At 38.0% G+C, this 27,854-nt stretch overlaps 4 protein-coding genes across 6 annotated transcripts; 2 read left to right on the top strand and 2 right to left on the bottom strand.

The window, feature by feature from the left end:
• Positions 1-2,256, top strand: c1galt1c1 (C1GALT1-specific chaperone 1). Its single transcript, XM_060886024.1, has 2 exons — positions 1-158; positions 511-2,256. Exon 2 carries the CDS (start codon positions 525-527, stop codon positions 1,482-1,484), a length of 960 nt encoding a protein of 319 aa, XP_060742007.1. The 5' UTR covers positions 1-158; positions 511-524; the 3' UTR covers positions 1,485-2,256.
• A 953-nt stretch (positions 2,257-3,209) lies between these two features.
• mcts1 (MCTS1 re-initiation and release factor) lies at positions 3,210-7,013 on the bottom strand. Of its 2 annotated transcripts, XM_060886026.1 has the most exons (7): positions 6,960-7,013; positions 6,819-6,867; positions 4,938-5,090; positions 4,743-4,840; positions 3,748-3,881; positions 3,576-3,643; positions 3,210-3,430 (listed from the first exon to the last, which is right to left on the bottom strand). In XM_060886026.1, exons 2-7 carry the CDS (start codon positions 6,827-6,829, stop codon positions 3,349-3,351), a joined length of 546 nt encoding a protein of 181 aa, XP_060742009.1. In that variant the 5' UTR covers positions 6,830-6,867; positions 6,960-7,013; the 3' UTR covers positions 3,210-3,348. The 2 variants fall into 2 exon arrangements, with proteins under 2 accessions (XP_060742009.1, XP_060742008.1); XM_060886025.1 differs by having other exon boundaries at positions 6,819-7,001.
• A 639-nt stretch (positions 7,014-7,652) lies between these two features.
• cul4b (cullin 4B) lies at positions 7,653-19,412 on the bottom strand. Its single transcript, XM_060884856.1, has 20 exons — positions 18,528-19,412; positions 17,605-17,720; positions 17,285-17,388; positions 17,033-17,102; positions 16,527-16,600; positions 16,246-16,408; positions 14,837-14,926; positions 13,983-14,065; positions 13,825-13,892; positions 13,144-13,262; positions 12,862-13,054; positions 12,633-12,737; positions 11,960-12,070; positions 11,729-11,814; positions 11,537-11,644; positions 11,322-11,435; positions 11,057-11,162; positions 9,828-10,000; positions 9,592-9,744; positions 7,653-8,913 (listed from the first exon to the last, which is right to left on the bottom strand). Exons 1-20 carry the CDS (start codon positions 18,976-18,978, stop codon positions 8,818-8,820), a joined length of 2,583 nt encoding a protein of 860 aa, XP_060740839.1. The 5' UTR covers positions 18,979-19,412; the 3' UTR covers positions 7,653-8,817.
• A 1,385-nt stretch (positions 19,413-20,797) lies between these two features.
• Positions 20,798-27,510, top strand: lamp2 (lysosomal-associated membrane protein 2). 2 transcript variants are annotated; one of them, XM_060884762.1, is made up of 6 exons: positions 20,798-20,955; positions 22,589-23,265; positions 23,350-23,481; positions 23,672-23,726; positions 23,813-23,983; positions 26,025-27,510. In XM_060884762.1, the coding sequence occupies exons 1-6, from the start codon at positions 20,913-20,915 to the stop codon at positions 26,171-26,173; spliced, it is 1,227 nt and encodes a 408-aa protein (XP_060740745.1). In that variant the 5' UTR covers positions 20,798-20,912; the 3' UTR covers positions 26,174-27,510. The 2 variants fall into 2 exon arrangements, with proteins under 2 accessions (XP_060740745.1, XP_060740746.1); XM_060884763.1 differs by lacking the exon at positions 26,025-27,510 and adding an exon at positions 24,167-25,766.
• The last annotated feature ends 344 nt before the right edge of the window (positions 27,511-27,854 follow it).

Here is a 27,854-nt window from a genome sequence, read left to right as displayed (position 1 = left end):
GTGATCCGTCACCTCTTCCCCCACATCCGGCTGCACTGGAACACGGAACTAGAAGTTGTTGTTAGCGACAAGAAGTAAATAAGCCGTTTCAGACAGGTTTGGGTTCAGATGTACGAGTAGCTTTTTAATTACCTGGTCAGCAACTTCAACAAGGAAAGGTAATTTGTTTAAAATTCTTGTTGTTGTTTGTTTTGTGGATGATTAAAGGACTGTGTTTCTGAGCTGCCACTGTAACTCAGTCAGCTTAGTTTGATAGCAAAATAAATAAACAAAATAAATAAATAATATTCCAAAATTTGTAGCTAGATTGTGGTGTTGTTAAGATTCCATGTTTGTATGAGATGTTATAGATGTGAGCTCCAACACAGAAGGTGCTCAGGACATGAAGGATTTCCTTCTACATTTCTGGAAATGTTGTTGGATTTACACTTTGTTTGTATCACGTTTTGAAACGGTCTGTGATGCTCTGTGCTCTTTTGCACTAACACTTCTTGTCTTCTGTGTCTTCAGTATCATCCTGCAAAATGATGTCTGAAGGCAGTTCGTTTTTCAAAGGCTTGGTCCTCGGAGGAGTCTTCTGTCTGGTTTTGTCACTTTTGGGAACCTTTACGCCGACGATACCCCTACACGGAGAAGAACACCATGACCATCATCACCATCTCAAACCCCTCAGCAAAGAGGAGATGCAGATGTTAAGCGAGACCGAGAAGTCTGAGCTCACACAGCAGGTGCGGGTGTATTGTGTCATTATGGTGACGCCTAAGAACCTGGTGCACTGGGCGGCTGTAAATGACACTTGGAGCAAACACTGCGATAAGGCTGTTTACTACACCTCTGAATCAGCCAAAGTAATGGATGCTATTGATCTGCAGGAAAAGGATGAGTGGATTAGGCTGCGTAAAGCAATCATACATGCGTATGAGCACGCAGATGGACTCCGCTGGTTCTTTATTGCTCGGCCTACGACCTTCAGCATCATTGAGAACCTTAAGTATCTAGTTCTGGTTAAAGATCCCAGTCAACCCTTTTACATTGGACATGTACAAAAGTCTGGTGAGCTGGAGTATGTAGAGTACGACAGTGGCATTGTGCTTAGCTATGAGGCTGTGAAAAGACTCACTGAAGTTTTTAAAGACGAGGAAAAATGCCCTGAGCAAGGCTATAGCTTGTGGAAGATGAGTGAAGAGAAACAGCTTGCTACGTGCCTGAAGTTTAGCGGTGTGTTTGCTGAAAATGGAGAAGATGCTCATGGCAAGGGGCTGTTCAACAAGAAGAGTGTGTACACGCTTATTTCTGACAGCATGAGCCAGAACCCTGCCGACGTGGTGGAGGCGTGTTGCTCTGACATGTCCATCACATACGGGGACATGTCACCCAGCCAGATGAAGTTAATGATGTATGGAGTTTACAGGCTGAGGGCATATGGACACAACTTTCATGACTCCTTAATGTTTTTACCTCCAAAGAATTCAGACAATGATTAATCTACCAGACTCACACTACTGTTGCACCAAAAAAAGGTTGTATAATAGACAGTACTAAAGTTCACAGTGCCAGAGAATATTAATGCACCACTTTAAACTGTTAGTTAAAAGAAATGTAAGAAAAGGAATTTTTGTTAAATAAAGGTTAATAATGTTCCTAGTTAAAATTATTACAATCAGGATACACTCTGGATACACTGAAGCCCTGACAAGGATAAAGCGGTTACTGGTTATATGATTGAATTTTTTTATATATATATTTCAAAATGAAACTGTCCACAAGATCAGCAACCTAAAGACATGTTAAGAGCATAAGAGCATATCATGGGCTACACTTGAAAAGCCAGAAATAATCTTTTTGTGTTGCATCTAAAGTTACGTTACTATTTTACAGTAAATAATTGTGAGTGAATGAATGGATATTAATGAAAGAATTCTCTTAATGAAATACGATATACAGCAGTGATTAACTTGGCTTTATTGTTTCTTGCACTTCTTTATATTAGTAGGTGAATCAGAAAGAGAAATTTTGTTTTAGATGATAAAATGCTGTTTTAGCACTGTTGAACCAGGGTTCTAATGAAGGGTAATGGCTTTCTTTTTGTGTTTAAAACTGTTTTTGTTTATGTGATTATAGTTTGGTAAAGGTTTATTCTATATGTAGGTAAAAAGAGCTGTGAATTCATAAGGCATTCATTTCTTTTCATTCAATTCATCTGGATTCACTTGATCAGTTAAGTTGAGTTGTGGTGGTGATGAATAGAGTTATAGAGATGTGTTGATTTTGTTGTTACAAATAAAAGTTGTATTCTTATTTTTCAAGAATTCTAAATATTTTTTGTGGCGTTGAAAAGAAGTCATTTTTTCACTTATATATACAGGTGCATAATTACTGTTTATGAAGTGTACAGGACAACCACTAGGGCTGACCAGATGTTATTATGGCAATGTTTTTATTTTTAACACACCACTGATGATGACTTAGTAGTGGTATGGGTACAAGTGTGCTCTATATGACCAAAAGTTTATGGACACCTGACTGTCACACGTTTGACACGCGGTTGGAAGACACAATTATCAGTATTATAACTAAAAGGCCTAAACATGTTCCAGCATAACAATGCCCCTGTGCACAAAGCAAGCTCTATGAATATACGGTTTGCCAAATTTGGAGTAAAAAACATCCAAAGTGTTCAGCACAGAGCGCTGACCTCAACCACACTCACCACCTTTGGATGAATTGGAACCCTGACTGCACCCCAGACCTGACTGACTGACTGGTTTTGATTTTCACCTTCAGCCTGTGTGCAGGTTCAGGGGTTTCCTCTTCAGGGGTTTCCTCTGGGATCGCCGGTTTCCTCCCCCGGTCCAAACATGTAGGCTTACTGGCATTTCTATATTCCCTGTGGTGTGTGCGCGCAATTGTGCCCAGTGATTTTATGTCCTCTATGGTGAAATCTTGGATGTTCACTGCCTTCTACCCTGAGATAAGCAGTACAGAAAATGGAAGGATGGATAGACAAAGTCTATTGAGGAATTTCACAAAGAGCAACGTCCCACAAAAACCTAGCGTATTGGGCTACATGTTTGTTCTTGGAATTAAGGCAATCACAGGTGATTCACAAAGCTCTTTTCACCTTAGACCACTGGTGTTCAGTTGATCTCTAGAGTAGATCGGCTGGCTGTACAAAAGACGACTCTGATCTATAAAAACACCCGTTAAGATCGGCTTGAATGCAGGCTTTATTAGTGCATTGGGTTCAGGATCTTCAGCGTGGTTTGCCATTGATGTACAGCAGACAGTCAGAGAGTGTTGTCTGGCAGTTCAGAGACTTGAATTACATACAGATGTTTTACAGCGTTATTACTTATACGTCTTCATGTGCCACAGTCCGTCATTGAGATAATGAACGTTCTCGACCCCAATCCCCTTGTTGACCTTCTCTCTGTTTTTAAACATCATAATGATTATGGTTATTCAGGCAGAATACAACACAACACACAATCCAAATTAACATCATTTTGCTTGTAGTTTCCGACATGAGTTTCATGTGGATATTTAGAAAGAAAAAAATAACCAAGACCACTTACATGTTGTCTGTAGACATCTTCATCACCCCCACAGAGAGAGCATGCTGCTTGCCTTCGGCCATTATCGCCTGACACCATGACTCAAGGACAAAAAACAACCCATTTTGTATTCTTTAACACACTTTAACCTTTATTTCTACTGAAATATTCTATGCTGAGTCTCAGAGGATACGACTACTGTGTCCACATCAGCAGGGTAGAGTTTAGCTCCTGGAGACGTCAGCCCTGGGCACATGATGTTCGCTCCGCTGAGAACAAACTTGATCGCTCCTTTATCTACTTGCTGGTGTGGAAGAATGAAAGGATCTGTAAAACAGCACAGCAAAAAAAAGAGCAGCACAAATGATCAAATACTGAATCCTGGCAATTTTACCAAAAAAAAAAAAAAAAAACCTTAAGCAATTTGCCACTTTTTTCAATAACAACACATAAATGGCATCTTAGTTCTTTTCACTGTTATATCTCATTAGAAAACAGATAAGGAAGAGGGGCAGAGCTACCAGGCACTGATGCTTGGATGAGAAAAATATCAAGATAAGGAATCACAAGAGTACACAGTGTACAGTGTGTCATTTTCGACATAGATTAAATGTATTTCAGGAAACTTCAGCACAATAGCTATGTTTCTATTAATGAAATCATCTTATGCTATTAGGTAACAGACGTTATATATTTGTTATATAGTTGAATATGACAGGACAAGAAAACAATCAAGGGCAGGGTCATGTGATGTGGCCTTATTATTTATCTTATGAGAGCATGTTCTGAATGATTTGCAAATGTTAATACATTTTTAGTAATTGTTAATAAAGAATGCCATGCACTTTTCATCACTTTCAAATGACATTTAATAACGTGGAAAATCTGCCAACAAATGGCATCCTGTTATCAGTTACGTTAGAGCAGCTATAAAAAGCAGTCCCTCATCAGCACCTCTTTTTTCTCTGCCAATTTTGCCAAGAAACCAGAAAAATAAAAAGGTGCAGCCAGTGGAGACTGATTTCAAAAAATAATACATAAACCTCAACTTTACCATATCATCTATATCACCGATTAAACTTTTCCTACTGACCAATCAGAACTAAGAGTAAACTAAGTATAAATAATAAATGGATATTGCTGAGGCAAGTTCGGAACTTAGGGTGTTTGATGGTTTCCAAGATTTACATTTGTGGAGGAGTCGCAGGGTTGGATAGAAAGGTCCTTCTCTCTGCCTGAAGAAGAGCAGCTCACCATTTACTGTCAGAATTTCAATGTGTTCATGACTGCAATAATAAACAAACAAGAATCAATAAGAACTAAGAGACTTGTGAATTCACAAAATTAAGAAAATCTGATTTACAAGCATAATGTGTTTCATACCATCTGACAATTTTGACTGGATCCTTTTTGGGCATGATCTGATTGAGCCATGGGTCAATGTCAGGGAACTGCTCAACAAGCTGATTCTTAATGCCTTTGATTACAGAAGTCTTTAGCTGAATACAGTTCGAGACATTTTCCTTTTCATCAAATCTGGATGAGGAAACAAGAGGAACAGGAACAACTGGATTAGTAAATGAAAAAATGAGCATGATGGAATGAATGGATGTTCAGATAAAGATGATTAGACCCTATTACTAGTCCTTTCCTAAGTCCTCATTTAGTTTCAACTGTTAGATGTTGTTATGGATGAATGTTAGAAAGTTGGTATGAGATTGAGCTACTGTTTATCTCTAATGAGTGTCTGGAGCAGAGCAAATTGTTAGTTTGCCTATTTGAGTTTTTTTTTGTCTGAAGCAAATTGAAAAATGCGGCAGTTTTATCACATCTGCCTCCACACATTTTTAGAGCACAGTGAAATTCTCTCTTCGCTTATCCCTTAGCTTGGAAGATGGGGTTAGAGCATGGTAAGCATAGGTCAGCCATGATGCAGCAGCCCTAGAGAGGGTTTAAGGACCTTGCTCAAGAACCCAAAAGAGGCATTTAGCAGTGCTGTGGCTTGAAACCCTATCTTTTGATAAACAACCGGGAGCCTGAATAATGTTGTGATGAAGGGGTATACTTGGTCTTCATCAGTGTGTTGGTAGGTACTAACCACTACATACCAGGTACACTCTACAAGGCCTGCTGTTTTGGAGATACTTTACATTTTTTCTTTACAGAAGAATTTGGTAAGAATCACAGATTCTTACACTTGCCTGTTTTTCTTGCTTCCAACATATATACCTGAATAGAAGTGAGCATGCTAGTGGTTTTAAGGTTTTAAAACAGATCAGTGTATAGTGTCCATTACTACTCACAGCAAATATCTATTATATGTGCATTTACATTTCCAGCATTTGGCAGACGCCCTTATATCCAGAGAGACTTACATTATCTCTTTTATACAGCTGAGCAATTGAGGATTAAGGGCCTTGCTCAGGGGCCCAGCACTGGCAGTTTGGTGAACCTGGGATCAAACTCAACCTTCCGATTGCTAGCCCGATACCTTAACCACTAGGCTACCACATGTCGTTATATTATATTAAGACGTTGTAATTTTTAAGCACAAGATATAACCACCGCACCTGAGACTAACTCCTTGCATACATTGGTGCACATGTTCCCAACCCTGGTCCTCCTGTCCTTTACATTCTAGTGTTGTCCTTGCTCTAAGACACCAATTCAATTCAGGATTAACTGTTGATCTGATTGGTTAAAGTGGTGCACTAAAGGAGTGAAAACACTTAAATGTGTGGGACTGAAGAGACCATGTACAGGGTTGGGAACCCAGTGCACTTGGTTAATAAAGCACAATCCACATGATTCACAGGACTCTTTGATGGAAACCTGGTGGATGTGTAGAGAAAGATTAAAGCTCAAGACTGCTACTCATTCACACTTACTTTAGTTTACATCTCTGACAGACACTAACTTCTTCTAAGTAATGTCTCTTAGTAATGTCACTACATCACTGTCACACACGAGGAAAGACAAATACCAGGCTATGAGTGGAACTCAGGTAAACTAATTAATGTAACACAGCAGTGAACTTCCTGGCTAGCTTTAGCATGTAGCCTGGCTTAATAAACAGAGAGCATAATAGTAAGCTGCCAGCGTGAGTACTCAGTGAAATACATGGTTTTCACATTGTTTTCGTAAGTAGGGTCGATTTCTTCATCTGTACACAAATGAAAACAAACATAATTCACTCTCCAATGTTGAAAAGCTAACTGCTAATCATGCTAATCAGTGTATTAAAAAGTCACAGCCAGTTCTTACTTCTTAAACATCTTGCTGGTCGTGTCTCAATACTCTTTCCTGTGTGTCCCTTGGTTTAAAATAAAAATAATAATAAAAAAAGGTTAACAATACGTAAAAATCATTTAACAAGATGTTCAATGAAATAAACGATTCATTCACGTCGTGCAGCAAGCAACACAGCCTAGTGGACTCTACCGTACGCGACGTCTTTTTGCGACAGTTTTCAACTCTTTACGGCAAGTCAGATTGTCAGCAGCAAGGCTTGGTTTAATGATGAATACTGTTACTGAGAGATGAGAGCAAAGAGACCACTGTTTAACTAATACGAAACTCTTCATTATTACAATTACAGTAACTCGATATTTAAATGTGTAGAATGATATTCTGCTTATTTATTACACCCATAATGGAGCTTTGTACTCTCGCTGCGGCTTGAATGGAAATAAAGCCATTCAATCAAATGGCCAAACATGACGTGTGTGTGTGTGTGTGTGTGTGTGTGTGTGTGTATATATATATATATATATATATATATATATATATATATATATATATATATATATATATACATATATATATATGTGTGTGTGTGTGTGTGTGTGTGTGTGTGTAAAATGTGTGTGTAGCTCATTGGCTACAAATACAAAAAACTGAGCTTTCACCTGAGTACAGTTAGTAAATATATTTCCATAGAACCCATACCAAAGACTATACCCTGGATTTTAAAGACCAACTTTTTTAGCTTTTATAAAACTGACTTTTAAAATAAAAATCCTCCTTGTAAAATAAAAATCCTCCGAAAACTTTAATGATTTAATTTTTCAAAAAGCAGCAGAATAGAAAAGGACATGATAATGGAAACAGCCGTTTAATCTGAAGCAATAAAAACAAGCAGATGTATTCAGACAAGAGATACTTGTCCAATTCTGATTTATCGAAACAATATAATCATACAACTCTATCCGTCCAGTGATGCCTTACAGGAGCTTCTCAGTGTAATATGCCAAAGGAATACAAACATGGAGATACTAGGATAAGGTAATTATGACACTGCTGTGCTTTTATACTGTTCAGTTTCTGAAAAAAAATTGTTCATTTGCATTAACTTAATTCCCAGTAAACTTTAAAAGACAGAGTTGTCCCTCCAACTGCAACAAAACAAGAATCTTTATTAGAAAACCATCCTTAACATTCCTGCGATTTTGTCCAAAGCTTGACTAAAACTGTGGTAATAAATCCATGCCAAGATGGGTTGCAGGGTGGGTGTGGGCATGACATATTTAAACACAAATCAAAACAAAACAAAACCTCTTGGTAGAAACGAGTAGATGTATTGACAAGTTTAGCAGCATGATTTAGTCCTATAACATAATGAGTGCTTGGTTGTATCTAGTTTGGCACAGTTTAAGTACTTCCAATTTGGCTTGCCTCGTGCCTTCTGACCATTTTCAATTAACCTGTGACCCATCAGTCTCCAGTAGTGAAGCTTTGTTTCTGTCTGTACAGGTTTCCCATTAGAAATGTGAAACCTTGTTTTTAATGTTATATACTCGTGTTGCTACAGCACTAAACAAATGTCTCATTTTATTAGTAATATCTTTTTTCCATTTTTCCTCCACACGCAATAACATTTTGCACAGGATACACAGTGAAATAAAAGGAAATGTGACTTAAAAATAAACAGAAAAGGACATCCTGAACATAATGGACTTGGAACCAATTCTGAAAAATAAATACACTTTTCCTTTAAGCAAATTAAAAAAAAAGTAAGGGTGGAAATCATGTATCTGGGATTGTCCAATTCAAAAAGAGGAGCTCTGACACTGAAGAATACATTTCTTTAATGGGCATGCAATCCAGACGAAAACATACCCCAGAGAACAATTTCCATTCAGTTGTCGGTCACTGGATTAAAGAGGGTTAAGATAGCTGAAGGCTTCTATTTCACATGTTTACTGAGAACAGCCTCCTCTTTCTTGTTATTCTCCACTCTTCCTTTCCTTTTCTCTCTCTCTTTCTAAGCCACATAATTGTACTGATTAGAATTCTCCTTGTCTCTTTCCATGTAGTCTCTATCGATGAGCGACTCTATCCTCTTCTTTAAATCAGCAGGCTGTAATGCAGAGACAAACACATGACATAAACTTAAATTTCTATGTATGAAATATTGGGTTTCTTTGTATATTATAATTATTACTACAGATCACCATAGACGCGTCTCAGTCAGCTCCCTAGCTTGTGAATCAGTACATCATGTAGAGTTTGGACACTGGTTCACTGATGACTCAACTTCCAGTGACATAACTACAAACCCACACTGTACAACTAAACCACTGTCTTGTTTTCTTTGTGTTGTTTTTAAATAAATTATGGAAAATACTTTGTCATTAAACACTTAGAGTTAAAAATGGCTAATGTAAGTAATCATTTGAGTGGTGCTACAACAATAACAAGTTACTTAATGTTGGCTGAGAGTTCGTCTACCATTTTTTTTCGACCTCAAAAGCTTTGGAAAATATGACATGATTTGCAGTAACGAAACACACAGAGTATTGATGCTCCCTGATTTTTGCAAGGCATTGTGGGATTTGTCATGAAGTGAATGTTCCGGTGCACTGGAAGGATATGGTGATTTAGAAAGCCCATAAAATGGTTGACTCCCTAATCAGTGCCCTGCCTAATGAACTAGGGATCTGGTTGAGATGCACCTCTTATATTTGCATTTGCATTTACTATTATTACATATATTACAAAACATTACACAAGATTAAAGGTAAACATTTGATGTCACCTTCACAGGGAACTTGAGTTGGTTGTAAACCTCAGACACAAGGAGGTTATGACTCAAAGTCTTCCTCATCTTCATAATGCGGACGATGGCAGCATCAATCTGGTATTGCCGGTCCTGGAAAACTCGCTCTGTAGTGCTTGCCTGCTCCTCCACCTGTCATGCATCAAATAAAAGGTTCAGTTACCTGTAAGACCAGAGTTTATTTATTTGATTATGAATCACAATCGGGTGTGTACCGTTTCTTTCATCTGGATCTGGTTGATCTTAATCCTGAAGAGCTTGTGCTTGAAATCATCATTGCAGGAAAACTTGTCTCCATCTTCCACGTCTTTACTTTTGGGGGTTTTGGTGAGAACTCTCGCCTTGCCACAAGCCAGGGACTGGAGGGTACGCCTCAGCTCTCCGTCCTCTGTAAGTATTGGTATGAACCTTATTTTCACTATTATATTTGGTTAAATATTTTGCTTAACTTTTTCTAATGAGAAAAAAAATATATAAATAATAATTAGAAACACAGGGCTGTATTTTGTTCATGTGTACAATAAATTTTGCATACTTTTGAAAACTGCAGTTTTCACTTTTGCTTTTATCTCAATCTTATTCACACCATTTTAAAATCTGTTTTTTTCCCATAAGTGAAAAGAAACAAAATTGTATTTAAGGCTTTCATTCTGACTGAAGCATGACAACTGGAACTGAACTAAATATTCTTATATCTATATTGCTATTTTCCTTCGTTGTAGTCGAGTGTGACTGACATCTGTTCTAAAATGCATACACGGTTTGTATTAAACTCTCACCACATCATTGAGTGACAGATTTCAATGAAAGGCATCAGGAATGCAAATACACGGGCACGAGCAATTCCATTTAAATTTTGGCAGCCTGCATACACAGTGCAGAGGAAGTAAAACAGCAAAAGCTATTTAGATATTAGAGGGTTTTATAAGACATAGGAAATGTAACTGCAATAGACTTTTGGTTTTGTGTAAACCAAATATGCATTTTCATTTGGTCGCAATTTATGATTATTTTATTATTATTATTTTATTAAAAATTAAAAAAATGCAAATACAATTAGATTTGAAAATAGTCCAGAATGTCCATATGTAAGTATCCAAAACCTTCAAACTGTGACATTCATGGTGTAATCCCACTAGACGTCTTTAACAAACACTGGGGTAAAACACGATGTGGCTCCTTAGCCATTGTGATTCTGGAGGGCAGATACCCTAAGTCACGCTGTTTTACTAAAATGTTTACTTAAAGTCCAGTGCTCACGGTAAAGTAACTGCAGAAATTTGTGAAGTTTCATCATTTTTGTCCGGAACTAAACGACTGTGGCATTTTTGTATGTTTCTTTAAGCTCAAAATAATACTATGCTTCATCCTCGCAAGTCAGAAAACATACCCAGTGATTTTCAACTGAGTATAAAAAACAAAAACAACCTAGATTTACACATACCTATTCCTGTGGCCAGTTTGATCTCTTCCAAGGAAAATTCTTCTCCCTCATTAAACATGAGCAGAACTAATGTCTGAAACAGTGACACCTGCAGCTCTTTCTTCCCCTTTACAAAGACAGAGATAAGGTGAAATTGTCTCAGGGCTTATTTTGGTTCACAGCATGCATAATGAGAAATGTCATTCTACAAGCTGATGGCTTGGTGTTATTTACTGTTCATGTACGCATGACTTTTCTATGAATATGCATTTAAAAATTTTCATACCTCCTTAAATTCAGCTTTTAATACACAATGTCCTAATGTCGACTGCCACTGTAGTTTTCTTCCACTGTGCTTCCCAAGATAAAAGGTCTTAAAGATTTCTTGTAGTCTTACCATCTTAGAGGATAAAAACATGAGCACTGATTCACTGTAATTATGAGTTCAGAAAACTTATAAAGCCTTGTTTATTTATTTATTTTTTAATTTACCAAACAAACCTCAGCAGGCAGATGAACTTCCATGGGGACGTATGTTGGCCAGTAACCCATAGTGAGAATGTTCACGGTCAGCTCAATGTTTCCTGGGATATTCTGGCATTGCATGTACTGAGATGAGACATCAGAAAGATAAAGATGTTAAGAGGCCATGTGAGCACTCAGTCAAAGGGACTCCAATTAAAAAACAATTACCTGTTTGAATTGCACCATAATATCTTTTGAGAGCTCCATGTCCTTGAACATTCCTTCCAATTTACTGGTAAAAGCTGCTCCACATTCTAAATCAATGACAAAAAGGCAATCAGTATTGGCTCAGCATTGGCTCACACTGTTCAGATGGTTATTGGTGAAATAGTGACACAATAAACAATCTGATTCAATGAATCACAGCCATACAGCAATATAAGGACGTGCAGCAATTACCATGTTTCAGTTTTGAGAGCATCGACTTCTCAGCATCGACGGAGGCACTTTTTCCGACCAGCAACCTCTTTGCCAGGTCTTTTTTGTAGAAGGCCTCAAACACATCTTTGCCTATTAAACAAAAGAAAGCTCAGTTGTAATAACAAAATATGTAAAATATTGTGTTTTACAAACAGATTTTACGAGCTGGAAAGTTGTAATTACGACGTTAGTTATGTCCCAGTCACTGTGTTTGGAGCAAGATTGAGGTCTCTTAACATAAAAAAAAAAAAATACAGCCCGAAAAAAACTTTTTTTTTTACTCAAAAATGAAAAATAAAGAATGCACATCATATACATGTGTATGTTTTAAAACATTTATGAAGAAACTGTAAAGAACATTACATATTATATTGTGATTTCACCATACTATCATTCTTGAAATGCAATGCTTAAATCCTAAACTCTTGCTGAATAAAACTAACAACCGGAATCAGATTCTGAGACGTGTAAACATCCAATTTCAACAAATTTACCATCAGCTACAAATGCCGTGTCTATTGATTCCACAGACTTACGACTTTGTGGTGTGTGTCGTTTGTGTGCGTCCAACTCATAAATACAATCTTTCCAGCATGACCATATACACTGATATTGCCTGTTGGTTTTGGTGGTGAATACAAAAAGATCTCACCATAAATAAACCTGAATATGATCATAATCTTGTCTAGCATCTTCTCGAGTTCTTCATCTGTGGCTTCCTTATTTCCTGCCCGCAGTTTTGAATCCACATATTTTGCTAAAAGAAAATGATGATAATATTTACACAGGAATGTGGCTTTAAACCTCCAGGACTGTAAATTCTTAAGAGTTTAAATCTTGCAATAAACAGTAAGGACTCAAGAGATTTCGAGGCTCCTCACCTATGAGCTCTGCAGGTTTGTTCGGCCGTTTGTTGATGAAGGTCTCAAAAGCTTCCTTCATGGCATTTACAAATTTTTCATTCTTCATGAAGCATATATCAATGATGGAGTCCACTTTATCTTTGAAGTCCAGCAGTTCCTGCACCATTGTCTTGTCTTTCTCAGGATTGATTACTATTGTGCTACCGAAGGCCTGTAGCAATAAAAAAAAAGGTCATATCAGTGCAAGCAGGAACTTTTTTTAATTGAAGCTTAATTAAGATTAACAGATCTGGATTTTACCTTGATGTACTCAATCCAGTGCTGCAGAAGGACCTGCACTCCCCCCCGAACTCGACTAAACAGCTGATACAGCAAAGACAAGTCCTGGATACGATTCTCATCCAGCAGATGATTCAACCCTAACACAACATGACGAACATTTGGCAAAATGATGTAACATAAGCTTTATTTTCGGGAAAACCATGTTGCTTCCCTGATATGTAATTACACACTTTGATTCAAAAAAACTTTTAAGCTAAGGCAGAAATGTAGTTAAGCCTGCTTTAGAATTAACATCAAAATAGCAGGGCGTGTTGGATTTACACATCATTAACACATCACTATATATTACTATTTCTGCGTCATACTTTTTTATTTCCCTTCATTTGTCTTTAAAAGAGCCTGAGATTTTTCCCTCGCACCAAACAACACGACAACGAGTGTCACCAAAAAACACGTGCAAATAAATGTGTGTAGACGTTATTGTTCTTTTGTACAAATTTATTCGGCATTTCAGAATAGTGGATGGTTTTAAAATAAGCATAAACGCCATTTTAAATAAAACCGTCCGTTCCACAAACATGGGTTTGTGACAAGCAAAGCACTTTATACAGCAAAAAACAAGCAAAGCACTTTATACAGCACTCTAAATTACGCTTTTTCTGAAAGGTGAAGAAAAAAAATCTTTCTTTCATGAGTTACCTTTCTGAAGTGTTGCTGTTAGATGTTCACCAAGTAACTGCTTCTCCACAGTGGCAATGAGAGGTTTTCTACAACATATCACACAGGAAGTTATTCATATTTCCAAAAACCATTAAAAATGTAGTTTTCTAAGGGCAGATTATGAGTTTAATCATTACTGTGTGCTCTGGTCCAAGTATGTGATGACTCTGTCTGCTTCCTCCTCCAAGCGTTTGTTTACATGATGGAGATACTCAGGCACCTTCAGAAAAAAACATTTACTTTAAAAATCTTTTTTTTTTTAAATGGAAATCACCATTTGCCTGAACAAGGACCTCATGTATCAAGCTAGATTCAGTAAGTCAATGTTAAGAGTGTTTGCACAAGATCTTTACTGTGGATTAGAGCAGTTTTATATACGGAATTTACTGTTAAGTTTTAATTGGTTGTTTTTATTACATTTACAGCATGCAGAAGACACACTGAAGTCACTTGGACAAAGATTAACAATATCCTAGAACATTTTGTAAAAACAAGTCCTTTGATCATATTGGCATTTATCAACGTAACCAATAAATTAAGACAAATAAAATTTATTTAATTCTGGCAAAAGAAATGCCGCCAAATAAAATGGTGGATGGACAATGCTGTTTGTTCTCTATTAATATTAACATTAATAAAGATTTTCACTGGCGTACAATTGAGTCAAAATCACTGCCACTTGTCTTTCAACCTTCACTGTCAACCTTCATTTCAGGCTCTCAGCTGCCAGCTCTTGAACTTGTATGGAGTTTTGTGAGTGTCATTTGATTTACAGGTGATCAGCATGATCTGAGTATAAAGAAAATTCAGCTTCTCCATACTGGACAAAACTTTTTTAATTATTAAATGTGGCCCAGTGGATTACCACATAGCTTTAGCTTGTACATACTGAGCTTTTTGAGCTGCAGAACACAGACCAGAATAATATTTGTGCCAGTATAGGGAATAAGAAGAGGCCAGTCTAAAAGCAGACACTAAACAAATACATCACCTCTCTTTCCTGCATCAGCCTCTGACCTTCTGCAGCATACAGCCGATTTGTCTCCTCCAGAAAGCGTTGCTCAAATGAATCTTGATAAATCTGTATGAAAAAAGTATGAGACATTTAAAAATAAATAAATAAATAAATAAATAAAATCCAGAACAGCAGCCACAAATGACAGGAATCATGGAATAAGAATCTAGAAAAAGATTTTTAAAGATTTTTCTTTTTAAATCTATTAATCAACTTAAGCATTTTGTGCTCTCTAATGATTATTCCCTGTTACAATAACAACCAATATAAGTTATGAATATAACATTTGTTAGGTTCGCAAGAAACACAAGAAGACATGTGTGGCTTTAAATACATCTATCGCTCTACCTATTTATGTAAACTGTACTAAAGCACACTGATGTAAATTGTGTTGCTTCCTTGTTATTAAAGCAAGCAGTTTGTAGGAAAAAGTCCTGTCTGTAGTTCTGCTGCTGCTGCCCCTAGTGGCTTCCCCATGCTATTCCACCCAGGAATAGAGGTTGCAGTTACAAAAAAAAAAGACAACTAGAAAAATATAAAAATCAGCGCTGTTGATATTTCCCGATTAACATTATCTACTTCAGAGTAAGCTTAAAAAGCTTAAAAATATTTCCCAAAAACTGAGTTTAATCATGTCCTTTACTTTACAAAGTTTCAACAGCACTAAAAGTGAGTTTTAGTAAATGGTTAGTTTGTGTATTGGTCCTGAACAAGTCCATAATGCAGCAGCCAGGACCAACAAAAGTAAAAATAAGCTTGTCATAGCACTGATAATTCTCAGTTTATCTGGTAAGACGCTGTTCATTTATTTTCCATCAGCAGGTCACTGACAACAACAGAGCATGCAAGACAAATGAAAAGTTTAACATAAAGCGTTTGTTCTATTGAATTTGTGATTTCCATAGAAATCCTTACACAGAAGCTTGCTGTATATGGCAGATGTACAACATAATCTCATGTGAGGACAGATTGACTTTTTTTTCCGGAGGAGTTTCCATTGTCAGTAGATTGTACCAGTTAAATGTAAAGCTAGATTCTCTGACATTGGAAAGCTTTTATGAGCGAGAGCTCTGCAGTTCCTCACTGCATCAGTAAGAGAGGCTGATTCTAGGTCAGTGATGACCTAACCTAACCTGATCCTTGTACATTCCACAACAATTAAAGTAACATTCAATGTATGAAATTTCATTTTATAATGTATTATAAAATCTAGGCACACAAAAATATTGCAAAAGTAGTAGTAGTGGTGGAATAAAGCACTACAGGACATATAGGAAATAATAAATTCTGCTTCACATTGTCCTGGAATTGATTGTTTTCCCAGAACAGTACACGCTGTAGTGTTTTGTTCCTTATCCAACACATACGGAGTGATTTAGGAGTACCTGGAGGTCAGACAGCATGCTCAGCAGACTTCTCAAGAGAGAGCGGTCTATGGCCTCCCCGTTGCGTTCTCTCTCTATGAGGAGTAGGATCCCATCAATCGTCTTGCTCTGTACTTTCCAATCACTGATAATGTAGGAACGAAACAACTCCAGTCCCATGTCCCTAAAGATAATATGAAAAAATATGGACTTATTAGTCTATACTAGTCTCCAACAAAACAAACAAAAAAAAGAATATATCTGTCGTGTTTTTTTTACACTTACAGCAAATTGATACATACCAGATTGATGGCAGCATTGAATTTTGTAAAACATATGTGCGATCCAAAAACAAAAATATACTCCTAATCATGATCTGAAGAAAAACCAAAGCCAAGAAGAGAAAGAGTTCATTAGTTTAAATGTTAAACTGTAATAGAAAGCATGTAAGAAACATATGCAAGAGCAAGTTTCTAAGAAGTACACACAAAAAAAAAAACTGGAACTAAATATAATAAAATATTCTAAATACAAATGCTAAAGAGAAATATTGAATTTAATGTTACTATAATTAAAACAGCACATCAACACATGCTAATATCATGCAATAAAATAGAGCTAGAGTGAAACCCCAGGAGAAAACCACTGCACATCATTTCACATCAATACTATACATTTCCCCTAATAAGCTTTCCAAGTTGCATTATTACCGAAACCCAAACAGTGCCTTCACATCAAACACCACTCTCATATGATGGACAACAGAAGAATTAAACTAAAGGGGTTAGTTTAAATGTAGTTCTTTTACCATCTGTCTGCAGTGATCTTGCCAACACTTGTCTATTTTCTTCAAGAATAGCACACTGTCCAGAGAGTCCGTGACATCAGGGTTAAGAAAAAAAGACTTCATCATCATAATCATCATCATCATCATGTCAGTTCAGTCACAATTTAACTCTGGTTTCATCACTGCTTGTGTGTCATAGACTTCACATTGATTTGCAAAAATGAGGCTTTTAACACAGCAAACTCTGCAAAATCAACATGCTGAAAAGGATATTCTCGAAACTCATCGATTTGTGCCTTAATGTGGTCTTCGCAAACCAATCTCAGCTGCTTATACAGCTTGGCAGATATCTTATGGGAGCACAAATTCTCAACAGCCTGAAAGAATCAAAAAATATATATAGATTTAGAGGCAACGTGTGTACATGGAAAAACATACAGCAAGGTGGGTAGCAATACTTCTGCAATAAACACGGACAAACGTTTGTCACAGAAAGAAATCGAGGAGCCAGGCTGAACGAGGACATCACTATTTGTTGTAACAGTGACTCAGCAGGTGTAATGGTAGTAATATCTGAGCACTTATTTTCCCACCTGATAAAGTTCCTCCAGATTGTACTTTATTGACGTGCTATTCTGAATGGCTTCCACTGCATCCTTCAGCTTCTGCCATGTCTCACGTGTGTAGTTTTCAGGCAATTTTGGCTTTTCTGTCAAAAATATAAAATATAGTATAGAATAGTGTGTGTGTGTGTATGATGACAGACACATGGAATTAAAATATTGCTAAATAATAATAATAATAATTATTATTATTATTATTATTATTATTATAAGCAGCTTTGCTATAGTTCTTCAGTTTCGTAAACTTTTAAGGATTATGAGAAACTGAACCTGTTACAGCACCTAGTATGCAGTATATTTAATATTGTGTACAACAGTAATACAAGAAATCCAGTCCTGGATAATGAAGTGTGTATATATGTGTGTATATTTTATATATTTATACATACATATATATATATATATATATATATATATATGTATATATATATATATATATATATATATATATATATATATGTGTGTGTGTGTGTGTGTGTGTGTGTGTGTATATATATACACATATACACACACATAAAATTTAGTTGCAATGTGGATTTCTAATAACAAGCTAGTGGTTCAGGTTTAGTGGTTCATCTTGGAGGCTTTTCATATTATCAGTGCAGAATATTTGGCACTTCCAGGCCCTAATACTGATAACTGATGCACCAGTAACAACTTATCCGACACACAAGTACTTGTATTATTATTATTATGGAGCTCGAGCCCCAGTGCTCACGGTTTAAAACATAAACAGGGTGATTTTCCTAAGAGACAACAAACCGTACACACACTTGACACCTGCGTGCAAACGTCCGTCTGAACGTGAACGTAAATAAATGTCGATTTTCGAAGCGTGAAAGGGAACAAACAGAAATGGGGCTTTAGAGGCCAGTGGTTTCGGCTGTTTTTACCCTTAAAGTTTTTGATCACAAGTTTCTTAGCAGCTCCGGGTTTGCTATTGGTGGTGAATGTCGCGGATCCGGCGGATTTGGTGAGTCCGTTTGCGTGACCGGAGAAAAAAGCGCTTTTCGCCTTGGAGCACGACGCGGTCGGAGATTCTTCTGCCATCTTTACATCCAGCCCAGTGCACTCCGAGCGCCCCTCGAACCGCAACTTCTTCTGGATGTGCTGCGAGGAGGAGGAGGAGGAGGAGGAGGAAGAGCAGGACGCAGAGGAATTGCACGCTGCTTTAGGGGATCTCGGAGACGCAGAGACGGAATCAGTGTCCTCTCTGTCGGAGCAGAGAATCTTCCTCTTCCTGCAAGGCGTCAGGCTGCTGTCGCTGCTCACATCCGAAGCTGCCGCTCTGGCCTCTTGGCTTGGCGCTGGGGGATTAGGGGAAGGTAAACCTGTTGGAAACATGAAAAAAAAGAAAGGAAAAAAAAATCAAGTCGGTGATCTGAGAAATGCTGCGCTGCTGCTCGACGTGCCGGTGGAAGTCGTTTCTATAATCCTTTAGCCCTTAGTGTGGGTCAAAAAAAATCCCCAAAGCTGACGTCCGGTCTGTGTTTAGTGTTAAACAGACAATAAATTGAAAAGTGTAGCCCTAGTTAGAGCCCCTGTTTTCTTGTTATTGCTGGCAGAGAGGAAAGATGGTTGATTATTGCTTCCTCTTGGACACAAGCTTGTGAGATTCTTCAAATTGATATTCAAATTCATTTCGGTCACAAAACACTACAGCTGTATGTTATAACGGTTGTATTAGCATTCATATTAAGTTTCATAACCGTATTAGTGTAGAGTTTGTTATGTAATTCCACTGATAAATAGTTATGATCAACTTTACAAGTCGAAACGTTGACCTACCGGAAGTACTTCCTATACTGTTGTGGTTAGCCTGTTAGCTCCGTGTGTTAGCTCAGCAGCTGCGCTGTGCGCGTGGGTTGACCTGACGTGGGCCTACCACCAGGGGCACCCCAGACCTGTTTCAGCTGCACGACGTGTACGATAACAAGATTTCAGTGTCAAAGTATGAAATGAAATAAAGTACAAGTAACTATAGTAACAGGTGTTCTGTCTGTTTCCTCACACCACATGTTATGATCACGTGTTTTTTTACTAGTCTATGTTGTGTCAAAATGCTATCTTGCACAGAAGATACTTATTGACCAAATAGACTACAACACACACACACACACACACACACACTTTTGAAAGACAAATGCAAAGGAGGGAGAACATCCCACTGACCTCAGTGCTAAATCTCACAGGGACATCATTCAACATTAAAGCGGTTTACAACAATTTTTGTTGTGACCTTAAAAAATATGAAAAAACAACTGCATTTATTAATGATTAATTTTAACCTTTCTCTTACATAACATAAGGATTATCTACTAAAATATACCAGCATACTATTTTACATTCTATAGACTGATATCATTGATTGTTTTCGTTGCTTTGGGGTAACCAGTGTGGAATTATACTGATAAACCCATATGTAACATCAACTAATTGAATAGACCTGTAAAATTGAGTAAAATACATGCAGATGCAGTACGAAAGCCCGGACTATAATCACGGGCTCCCAAAAACACTTGTGTAAAGCATAAGTGCAGTTCAGGGACAGCCTCTTTCCCCAGACACTAATGATAAAAGCAGGTATTATCTGACACCAATTTTCCATATCATACTACAATAAACTTCTCGGTGTATCTGCAAACTTCATTCTTGTGATTATATCTTGCATCTTCTTATATATTACTGTTCAAAACAGCCATCTTTTTTCTGAGTTTTCTGTTAATTCTGTTATGTACACATTCATCCTTGTACCTTTTATCACTTACCTGCACTAAAAATTAACAAAATATCATACTGGATCATTTTGTATTGCTCATATAATATGCAACCTCACACCTGTGCAATATCTTTCAGCCAAATTGTGTCCTGTTGTTGTCTTGTATGTTGCATACATGAAATCATGTGCACTTTATGTTAGCTGTAGCATATCTGTCTTGTTTTAGTCTCTATCCTTGAAACAAATCCCAGCAAAGTTGACTTGAGTCAGAGACAGTCTCATCTCCTCTTATATTTATTTACGTAAAGAAAAAAAAGAAAGAAGTAAGAAAGAAAAACTTGACACATTGGCTTAGAAAATCCCCGTTTATGGAGGAGTTTTTAAAGCATGGCAACACAGCGGTGCATATCGCCTGTCATGTGACTTCCTATCAGCTGGGCTGATTGTCAGCCTTTTATACCCCCCAGCTTCAGCTGCTCTCTCAGGTTCAACTCTTTTTGTTTCATATACATTGGAGTCTCGGTTTTTTTGGGAGCTGTGTGGGGAAGTAACCGTGGACATGTTTCGCTGTCTTTGCCTTTTTATTTTGCTTCCTTTGTGTGGTAAGTAAATCTACCTTTTCATTTGAGTGCACCAAAAATCTAGCAACTTTTTTTTTATAAGGCAAAATTTGAGGCCCGGATGCTAACGCTGGCTAGCAGAACAGCTTCCCGGTCCTGGTAAAACAGGTAACTCACAGTTCGTTGTTTTTGTGTTTTGTTTTTTTTTTTTGTCGTGGTTTTTTTAATCACTTATCTCTGTGTGGGGTTTAAACAACGTTTTCGGCGCTTACGCTAAGTTGTTTACGACCGGAGAGCCGTTATGTTTGCTAGCTGAAGTCTGACGCATTTTGACGGCTCGCTAGTTAAGTAACGGTTTTCTCTCGCTAGCTCTCTGTAGTCTAAAGAGTTCAACTGACTTTTTTTCTGCTATACGGACTGTGAATTCCCTGTTTTAGAAGTATGACGTTTTAGTGTTTGCTCACAGTAACGAGTCAATGACTTTAGAGTTCGGTGGAATGACCTAAATTGTGGTGATTGAAGTTGACTGGCACCTCGTTAAGGTGTTTTCTTGTACATGTGACTGCACCTTTTCACTGCTTCAGTCTTTCTTCATCATCATGTGACCTGCAGCGCTTGTCATACGAGATACCACTGTAAAATTCCCCAAGCTAATCATTATACGGCGAACGGTGGGTTTTAGTGTCAGTGTGAACTCCAGTCACCTGTACGTGACTTCTTCGTGGTGTAAAATGCACTGCAGTTTGCAGGCCCAGGTCATTTAAACATCCATTTTTAAATGGCTTTTTTGGGGGGGTTTTTTGACGATGGTGATGAAACACAAAGGCCAGGGGCAGAAGCATAGTCTTTAGGTGTAAATGCTTGCTTGTAGTTTTGTGCCATTTAACAATTGTTGGAACGTGGCCTACTCTGAAATATCACACCTGTGTATGCCTGCAGACAAAGCAACAGGAATGGAAAATTACTTATTATATACTGAAGCAACAAGACAGCAGGAAGTTGTCTTGTGGGCCAGAAGTTCTAATGAGGCTCCTCAGATTAACAAATCTGAGGAATCTCTTAATGAGCTATGTTGGTGTTAGAGAAGGTATGGGTTTCTGAGATGGCCCTGGTTGTAGAATCTGATTCTAGATCTGATCCAGCTCATGTTCTAAACCTGAACCCAATTACCTAACCCTAATCCAAGTCACACTGAGCCATATGAAACACAATAACCATCCTTTCCAAGCTAAAATGTGCTCCAACAGGGCTGCCAAAGTAGGAGCTGCAGGTTTAGGTCTGACTCCACCCCATGGACTATTTGTTTTCTATTTCTTCATGTTCATGACCTAGTTTAGAGGACCTAAATCATGAGATCATTATTGCCAATTATGGTTTGGTTCTTGTCTTAATCTAAAGCACCTGATTCTACTAATCAAGGTCTTTAAGGTTGTCTGAATATCAGTGCCAGGTAGGTTGTTTTTGAAATCAATGGCCCTTATTCACAAGCTGGTTTTAATAGTAATTGAGCTTCTACCCATGTTTGGGTGAGTTGGATAGAAATGGTTCCTTCCCTCTATAGAAATGGTTCCTTAACGAGTGAATAGTGTATAAGCATGCCACAGCTAACTATTTAAATTTTGGCAGTGTGTGACTGAAATGTGACGAATACCTAAATTTCTCTGCTTTTTTGTAGTTCTTGGGCAGGCTGATGTGCTTCTGTCAACACCTTCCAAGAGCTTCATGTTTCCCACCGATCAGCCAATTTGGGAAGAGACCCCTCCACCTACAATCCCATCTTCAACAAAAGGTTCTGCCAATGCTGTAACAAGGATTGCAACCACCTTTGAGCCATATTTTCCCAATGATACAACTTCCCAGCCTGCTCTAGACATAAGTGATGCTACAACTGTTGAACTCACCACTCCACCTACCCTGCAGTCCACCAGTTCTACCATGGCTCCTCCATCCCCTGAGCCCACCAATGCAACAACGCTGCCCCCCACCCCTGAGCCCACCAATGCAACAACGCTGCCCCCCACCCCTGCGCCCACCAATGCAACAACGCTGCCCCCCACCCCTGAGCCCACCAATGCAACAACGCTGCCCCCCACCCCTGAGCCCACCAATGCAACAACGCTGCCCCCCACCCCTGAGCCCACCAATGCAACAACGCCTCTCCCCACCCCTGAGCCCACCAATGCTACAACGCCTCTCCCCACCCCTGAGCCCACCAATGCTACAACGCCTCTCCCCACCCCTGAACCCACAACCCTGCCAGTGCCTGAGGTCGGAGATTATGTTGTCCGGGCTGAGCAGAACTCCTCTGCATGTCTGATTGCAAGGATGGGTTTGCAGTTTAGCTTTAGAATGGTATGTGCAATTAGGGCACTGTCATGAGTATTTTATGAACGTTCATTTATTAATTTTTAAATGTCACCATGTCTGTCCATTCAGGGAGATGGCTTTCAGACAATAAATCTTGATCCTAATGTGACTAAGCCCAGTGGAACTTGTGGGAACGATGGCAGTGACTCTGCACTTATGCTGATATCAGATAAAATTATTGTCCAGTTTGTCTTCACCAATGTAAGTATGATCTTTATACACTGATCTGGTTCAGTTTACATTTGCTGATTTTGAATTTGTAGACATTAACTATTGTCCCAGAGTACATGTTCACATTACATGTTACTATCCATTTGAGCTTTTCCTGACACTTTGTAATGGTGTCCCATTGAGCCATCCAAATCTTACTGAATTTTATGACCTCTTGTAGCAAACAAGCAAATTCTTCTTGAGTGGTTTGAACTTGACTGTGGTCCCTGGAAGTGGTAAGTAAATTTCACTGTGTTGATTGTTGAATGTTCAAGTGGCTCTTTGTCTGCACTGACTTTCTTGCAAATCTGATTGGTCACAGGCCCTAACTTCAATGCTGTTGGTACTAACTTATCTCTGTGGGAGGCTTCATTGGGGAGCTCATACATGTGCAAAAAGGAGCAGAGTTTCAACATCTCGGGCATTCTTATTTTGAATACGTTTGAGCTCCAAGTTCAACCATTTGGAGTCATGAATGACCAGTTCAGCACAGGTAAGATTTGCCTACTTATAAAACAGCTTCAAATCAAACAGTCCTAATTGTGTGACTGTGCATAGACATCCTATTCTAATCAAGTTTTCTGTGCTTGCTTGATTTTTTTTTTTTTTTTTTTTTTAAATGTTCAGTTCCTATGAAATTGCAGCCTTATTGTGTTCATCTTCTCTCTGCCTGCAGCCCATGAATGCTCAGTGGATGATGCCAGCCTCTTAATCCCAATCATTGTTGGCGCAGCTCTGGCTGTCTTGATTCTCGTTGTAGTGATTGCATACGTGATTGGTCGACGAAAGACCTATGTTGGATATCAGACCCTGTAATGACCTCACTAAATCTCAAATTATACTTCATTAAATCAGGTTCTCTAACATGATCCTGGGCCACTTCAACTGTTAAACCTTCAATTGGCTAGTGCCTCACTTTCAGTTTATTGTTTAAGGTAATGACTAATTTGGCAGCTCCTTGGATTCTGTGCACTAAAACCTGAAGTGTGATCTCTGTACCTGATTCAAAATCATGGGCCCTGGTGATTGTGTGCACTTGTTATTCCCCTGTTTTCTTCTCCCCATCTTCCCCTTAGTACTGGAAGCAAGTGAAATATTTATCTAACTCTTTCCACTTTCTGCAACTGGAGTGCTCATGTCCTATGACAATTGACACTTTGCCCTATGATTTTAGGGAGATTGGTCAATGATGGGGAAATTCTGTTCTTCCATAGCTTTATAGTAGACCTTGCACTTGCTTCTGCTGCACTAACTAAATTTAATTATACTCTGCTTGTTATGACGTACCACAAACATTTAAGGAGGTTAATTTAAAGTTTGTGGTTTGATCGTTGCAGTGGGTTATTAAATTCCCAAGTTCAATTTCAGTCATTACCTTTTCACAGAAATTACTCAGTTGTAGAATAAGGGTTTTAAAAAGGGATGACATTGTTCAGAAACAAGTTTGTCACTTGCTGTCTGTACATGAAGGAACCAAACTAAATGGTGAGGAATACAAGTGGCCTGTTGCACACCTGGATTGGCTTTGCCTCAGGATCAATTCTTAATGTGTTGCTTGACTATTTTTCCTAACCTAAAGCTCTGTAGTAGTGCTACTAGTTGACTAAATGCTAAAGTTTAAACTTGAACTGCACTCTTCTTCCATTGGACTTACTGAACGAAAATTAACTAATTGCATGCACTCCATTGACTGGCTGTCTACACATGATTTTTAATGGCACCAGAGAGCTTTCAATAAAGAAGATTCAGTTATTTTCTGAAGTATGGGAAGAACTACCAAAAAGATGTGCATGTGATCCAGTATCTCTAGGTTTTTTTTTGTTTGTTGTTTCTCTATAGAAGTGGTTTTTATTTGGGTCCTAAACTTTAGTCACTTTACATTCAACTAGATCTTTGGGTTGGAACATTGTAAAGCATCACTTTGGGGGGAAAAACTGCATGCTATGGCACTGTCATACATGACGGTATAAGCAAAGGTGAAGGGTGTCTTTTGAATGCTTGTATGTTCATGTCTTGTCTATCCAATGTAGCATAGCATTTTAAATCTTGATTACCTTCATGTTTATCATTCCATCTGTTTTGGTCTGCATTAGATTGTGTTGCTGAGAATCCTTTTGTATCTGTAAATTCTTTCCTGCACCTCTGATCTGTAAAATGCTGTTTATGCTAAACTAATTCACTTGTTGCTGTCTGATCAGTTTGGATTTGTTTGTTCAGATTCATGCCTTGCTTATTGAAGGTGGCGTTGATCAATAAAGATGGATAGACATGTCAAATTTTCAGCTTTTTTTTTTTTATTTTTTTTTTTTTGGCAGTGTAACTTGATAAAGGGAACTCTGACTCATGGCGTAAAATATTTAATAAATTCTGGCACTCTGTTGAAATGGCTGGTCTTTTCATTTTTTTTAATTTATTATTTTTTTTTTTAAATATAAAATGTGTTGCAGTCTGTTTTAATGTTTGAGTAGAATAATCCCATCTTACGTGGTCTTCCTCATTCATCACTCTTCACACATGCATGCTCTCTTCCTCAGCTGAGGAATGCAAGGCTGATGATTCAGGGAATTTCATCGTGCCTCTTGCAGTCGGCATCGCCCTCATTGTTCTTGTCCTCCTTGTCCTGGTGGCCTATTTTATTGGACGGCAGAGAAGCAGAACCAGGAGCTATGAACAGTTCAGCTAACTTGTTCTGTCTTGGTTTAACTGCTATCAGTACACTACAGTCTGAAGCCTGTTTAAAAAGAAAGTGATTTGTGAACCTCATTCTAATATGGTGTGTGATGCATACAGAAAGCTAATTTTCCCTCCCTAAACCAGCCTTTTTTTTTTAAAAAAAACATTTAAAAAAAAAAAAACATTTTCTTTTCTTTCTTCCCTCCTCAGTAATACACTTAACTTTCTCTCTTCTTTCCTCGGCAGTGGAGGAGTGCTTTCTGGATACTGATTTAAGCTTTGTTGTGCCAATTGCTGTCGGCGTGGCTCTTGGCTTCCTAATCATCCTTGTGCTCATCTCTTACCTGGTTGGTCAGCGGAAGAGCCACACTGGCTACCAGTCTGTATAACTTCGCTCCCAAACCCTTGATATTCAACGCTTGCTTATAACCTTCAGCTTGCCTCATGCTCTGCTCTGTTCTTTCTCCACTCTGTCTTGTATCCAATTTCAATCTTTTTACTTCTTGATCCTACTCAAGCACTTACTGCTTCTGTGAAGTCCTCACTTGTTTGTTTGCTGCCTGTGTTAAATCACTTATGTTTTGCTGACGTTTCTTCCCATTCAGAAGAGGCAGTGTGCCAAGCTGCTACACCATTGCTGAGTTGAATACTGTACAATTAATTCCCGGCATTATACTGAATGTTTGAAATGCATGGGGAAAAAAATGGCACCTTTTTAAAAGGTTATCTATTTTTAATTTCTCACATCAAATATATAAATGATTGTTCTGTGCTGTTTCTACATGCTGTTTTGCTCATCCATTTTCATGTAAATGGGCATATTACTTTGTACAACCTGGACATGGAACACTTGGATGTTAAATGTAAATTAAATAAAAAAAAATCTTGCACTTTGCACATTGTGTGGAACAGGGGACATAAATATTTGGAGCGAGTATTTGTAACTTAATTCTTAACCAACTGGTTTCCCTTCTTTATGGTTGGAATCGTCCAGTATAGGTCTAAATACTCACTCGATCTGGCTGTGGACTTTTTTGTGTGCGTGCGCAAAACTGTCAAATTTGTCATTTTGTGAATTCTAACACTAAGAACACTAGAGTGCAGTCACCTCTTAAGTATTGTGTGCCTTTTTCACTTTATGGTTCCTTACCTTCACTGAAAGATGTTTCAATAAAATGCCTGATTTTGATATCTTGGTCTGTGCTGTTGAATCAATCATAAGTACCATTTTTCCCCACTTATATTAATATTGAGAAATTTCTAAAGCTTATGTAGCCAATCGTTTGCTGCCATATTGTATTTTTTTTCCCTGATGTATCAAATAAACACACATTTCATTTGGTTAAATCTGGTCCATCTTTATTTTTTATGTCTAGAACATTAGGAGTGCTTTTTAAAGACATGAGGTGGAAACACTCGTGTGCTGTTTTTCACTGCGCTCAAAGAACCACCACCAAAGAATTTACACTTTTTCCATCTAGCCATCACAGTTAATAACTAATTGTACCATGTCAATTAAAGACAATTAATAAATAATACTGTTGATATCCTTCTCACAGAGAACCAAACAAGTATAGGATTTTTCATCTTTAAATGAGTTTGCAGAGTGTGTGTGTGTGTGTGTGTGAGAGAGAGAGAGAGAGAGAGAGAGAGTGTGTGTGTGTGTGTGTGTGTGTGTGTGTGTGTGTGAT

Source organism: Tachysurus vachellii, chromosome 13, assembly GCF_030014155.1.
Source record: "Tachysurus vachellii isolate PV-2020 chromosome 13, HZAU_Pvac_v1, whole genome shotgun sequence".
Classification (NCBI taxonomy): Eukaryota; Metazoa; Chordata; class Actinopteri; order Siluriformes; family Bagridae; genus Tachysurus; species Tachysurus vachellii.
Note: the sequence above shows the minus strand (reverse complement) of the source record. Positions and strands in the feature narration are given on the sequence as shown.

What these genes read in the sequence shown, in the direction of transcription:
- c1galt1c1 (XM_060886024.1), top strand. Translation starts at nt 525, where the DNA reads ATGATGTCTGAAGGCAGTTCGTTTTTCAAAGGCTTGGTCCTCGGAGGA.
- mcts1 (XM_060886026.1), bottom strand. An exon ending in CCAGTCAAAATTGTCAGATG is followed by an intron (nt 4,841 to 4,937) that starts GTATGAAACACA and finishes TTATTATTGCAG; the next exon opens with TCATGAACACATTGAAATTC. An exon ending in CCTGCGACTCCTCCACAAAT is followed by an intron (nt 3,882 to 4,742) that starts GTAAATCTTGGA and finishes GCTGTTTTACAG; the next exon opens with ATCCTTTCATTCTTCCACAC.
- cul4b (XM_060884856.1), bottom strand. Translation starts at nt 18,978, where the DNA reads ATGTTTCCAACAGGTTTACCTTCCCCTAATCCCCCAGCGCCAAGCCAA. An exon ending in TGTGATCAAAAACTTTAAGG is followed by an intron (nt 17,721 to 18,527) that starts GTAAAAACAGCC and finishes TATTTTTGACAG; the next exon opens with AAAAGCCAAAATTGCCTGAA. An exon ending in AAGATCACTGCAGACAGATG is followed by an intron (nt 16,601 to 17,032) that starts GTAAAAGAACTA and finishes GTTTTTCTTCAG; the next exon opens with ATCATGATTAGGAGTATATT.
- lamp2 (XM_060884762.1), top strand. Translation starts at nt 20,913, where the DNA reads ATGTTTCGCTGTCTTTGCCTTTTTATTTTGCTTCCTTTGTGTG. An exon ending in TATTTTGCTTCCTTTGTGTG is followed by an intron (nt 20,956 to 22,588) that starts GTAAGTAAATCT and finishes GCTTTTTTGTAG; the next exon opens with TTCTTGGGCAGGCTGATGTG. An exon ending in TCCAGTTTGTCTTCACCAAT is followed by an intron (nt 23,482 to 23,671) that starts GTAAGTATGATC and finishes GACCTCTTGTAG; the next exon opens with CAAACAAGCAAATTCTTCTT.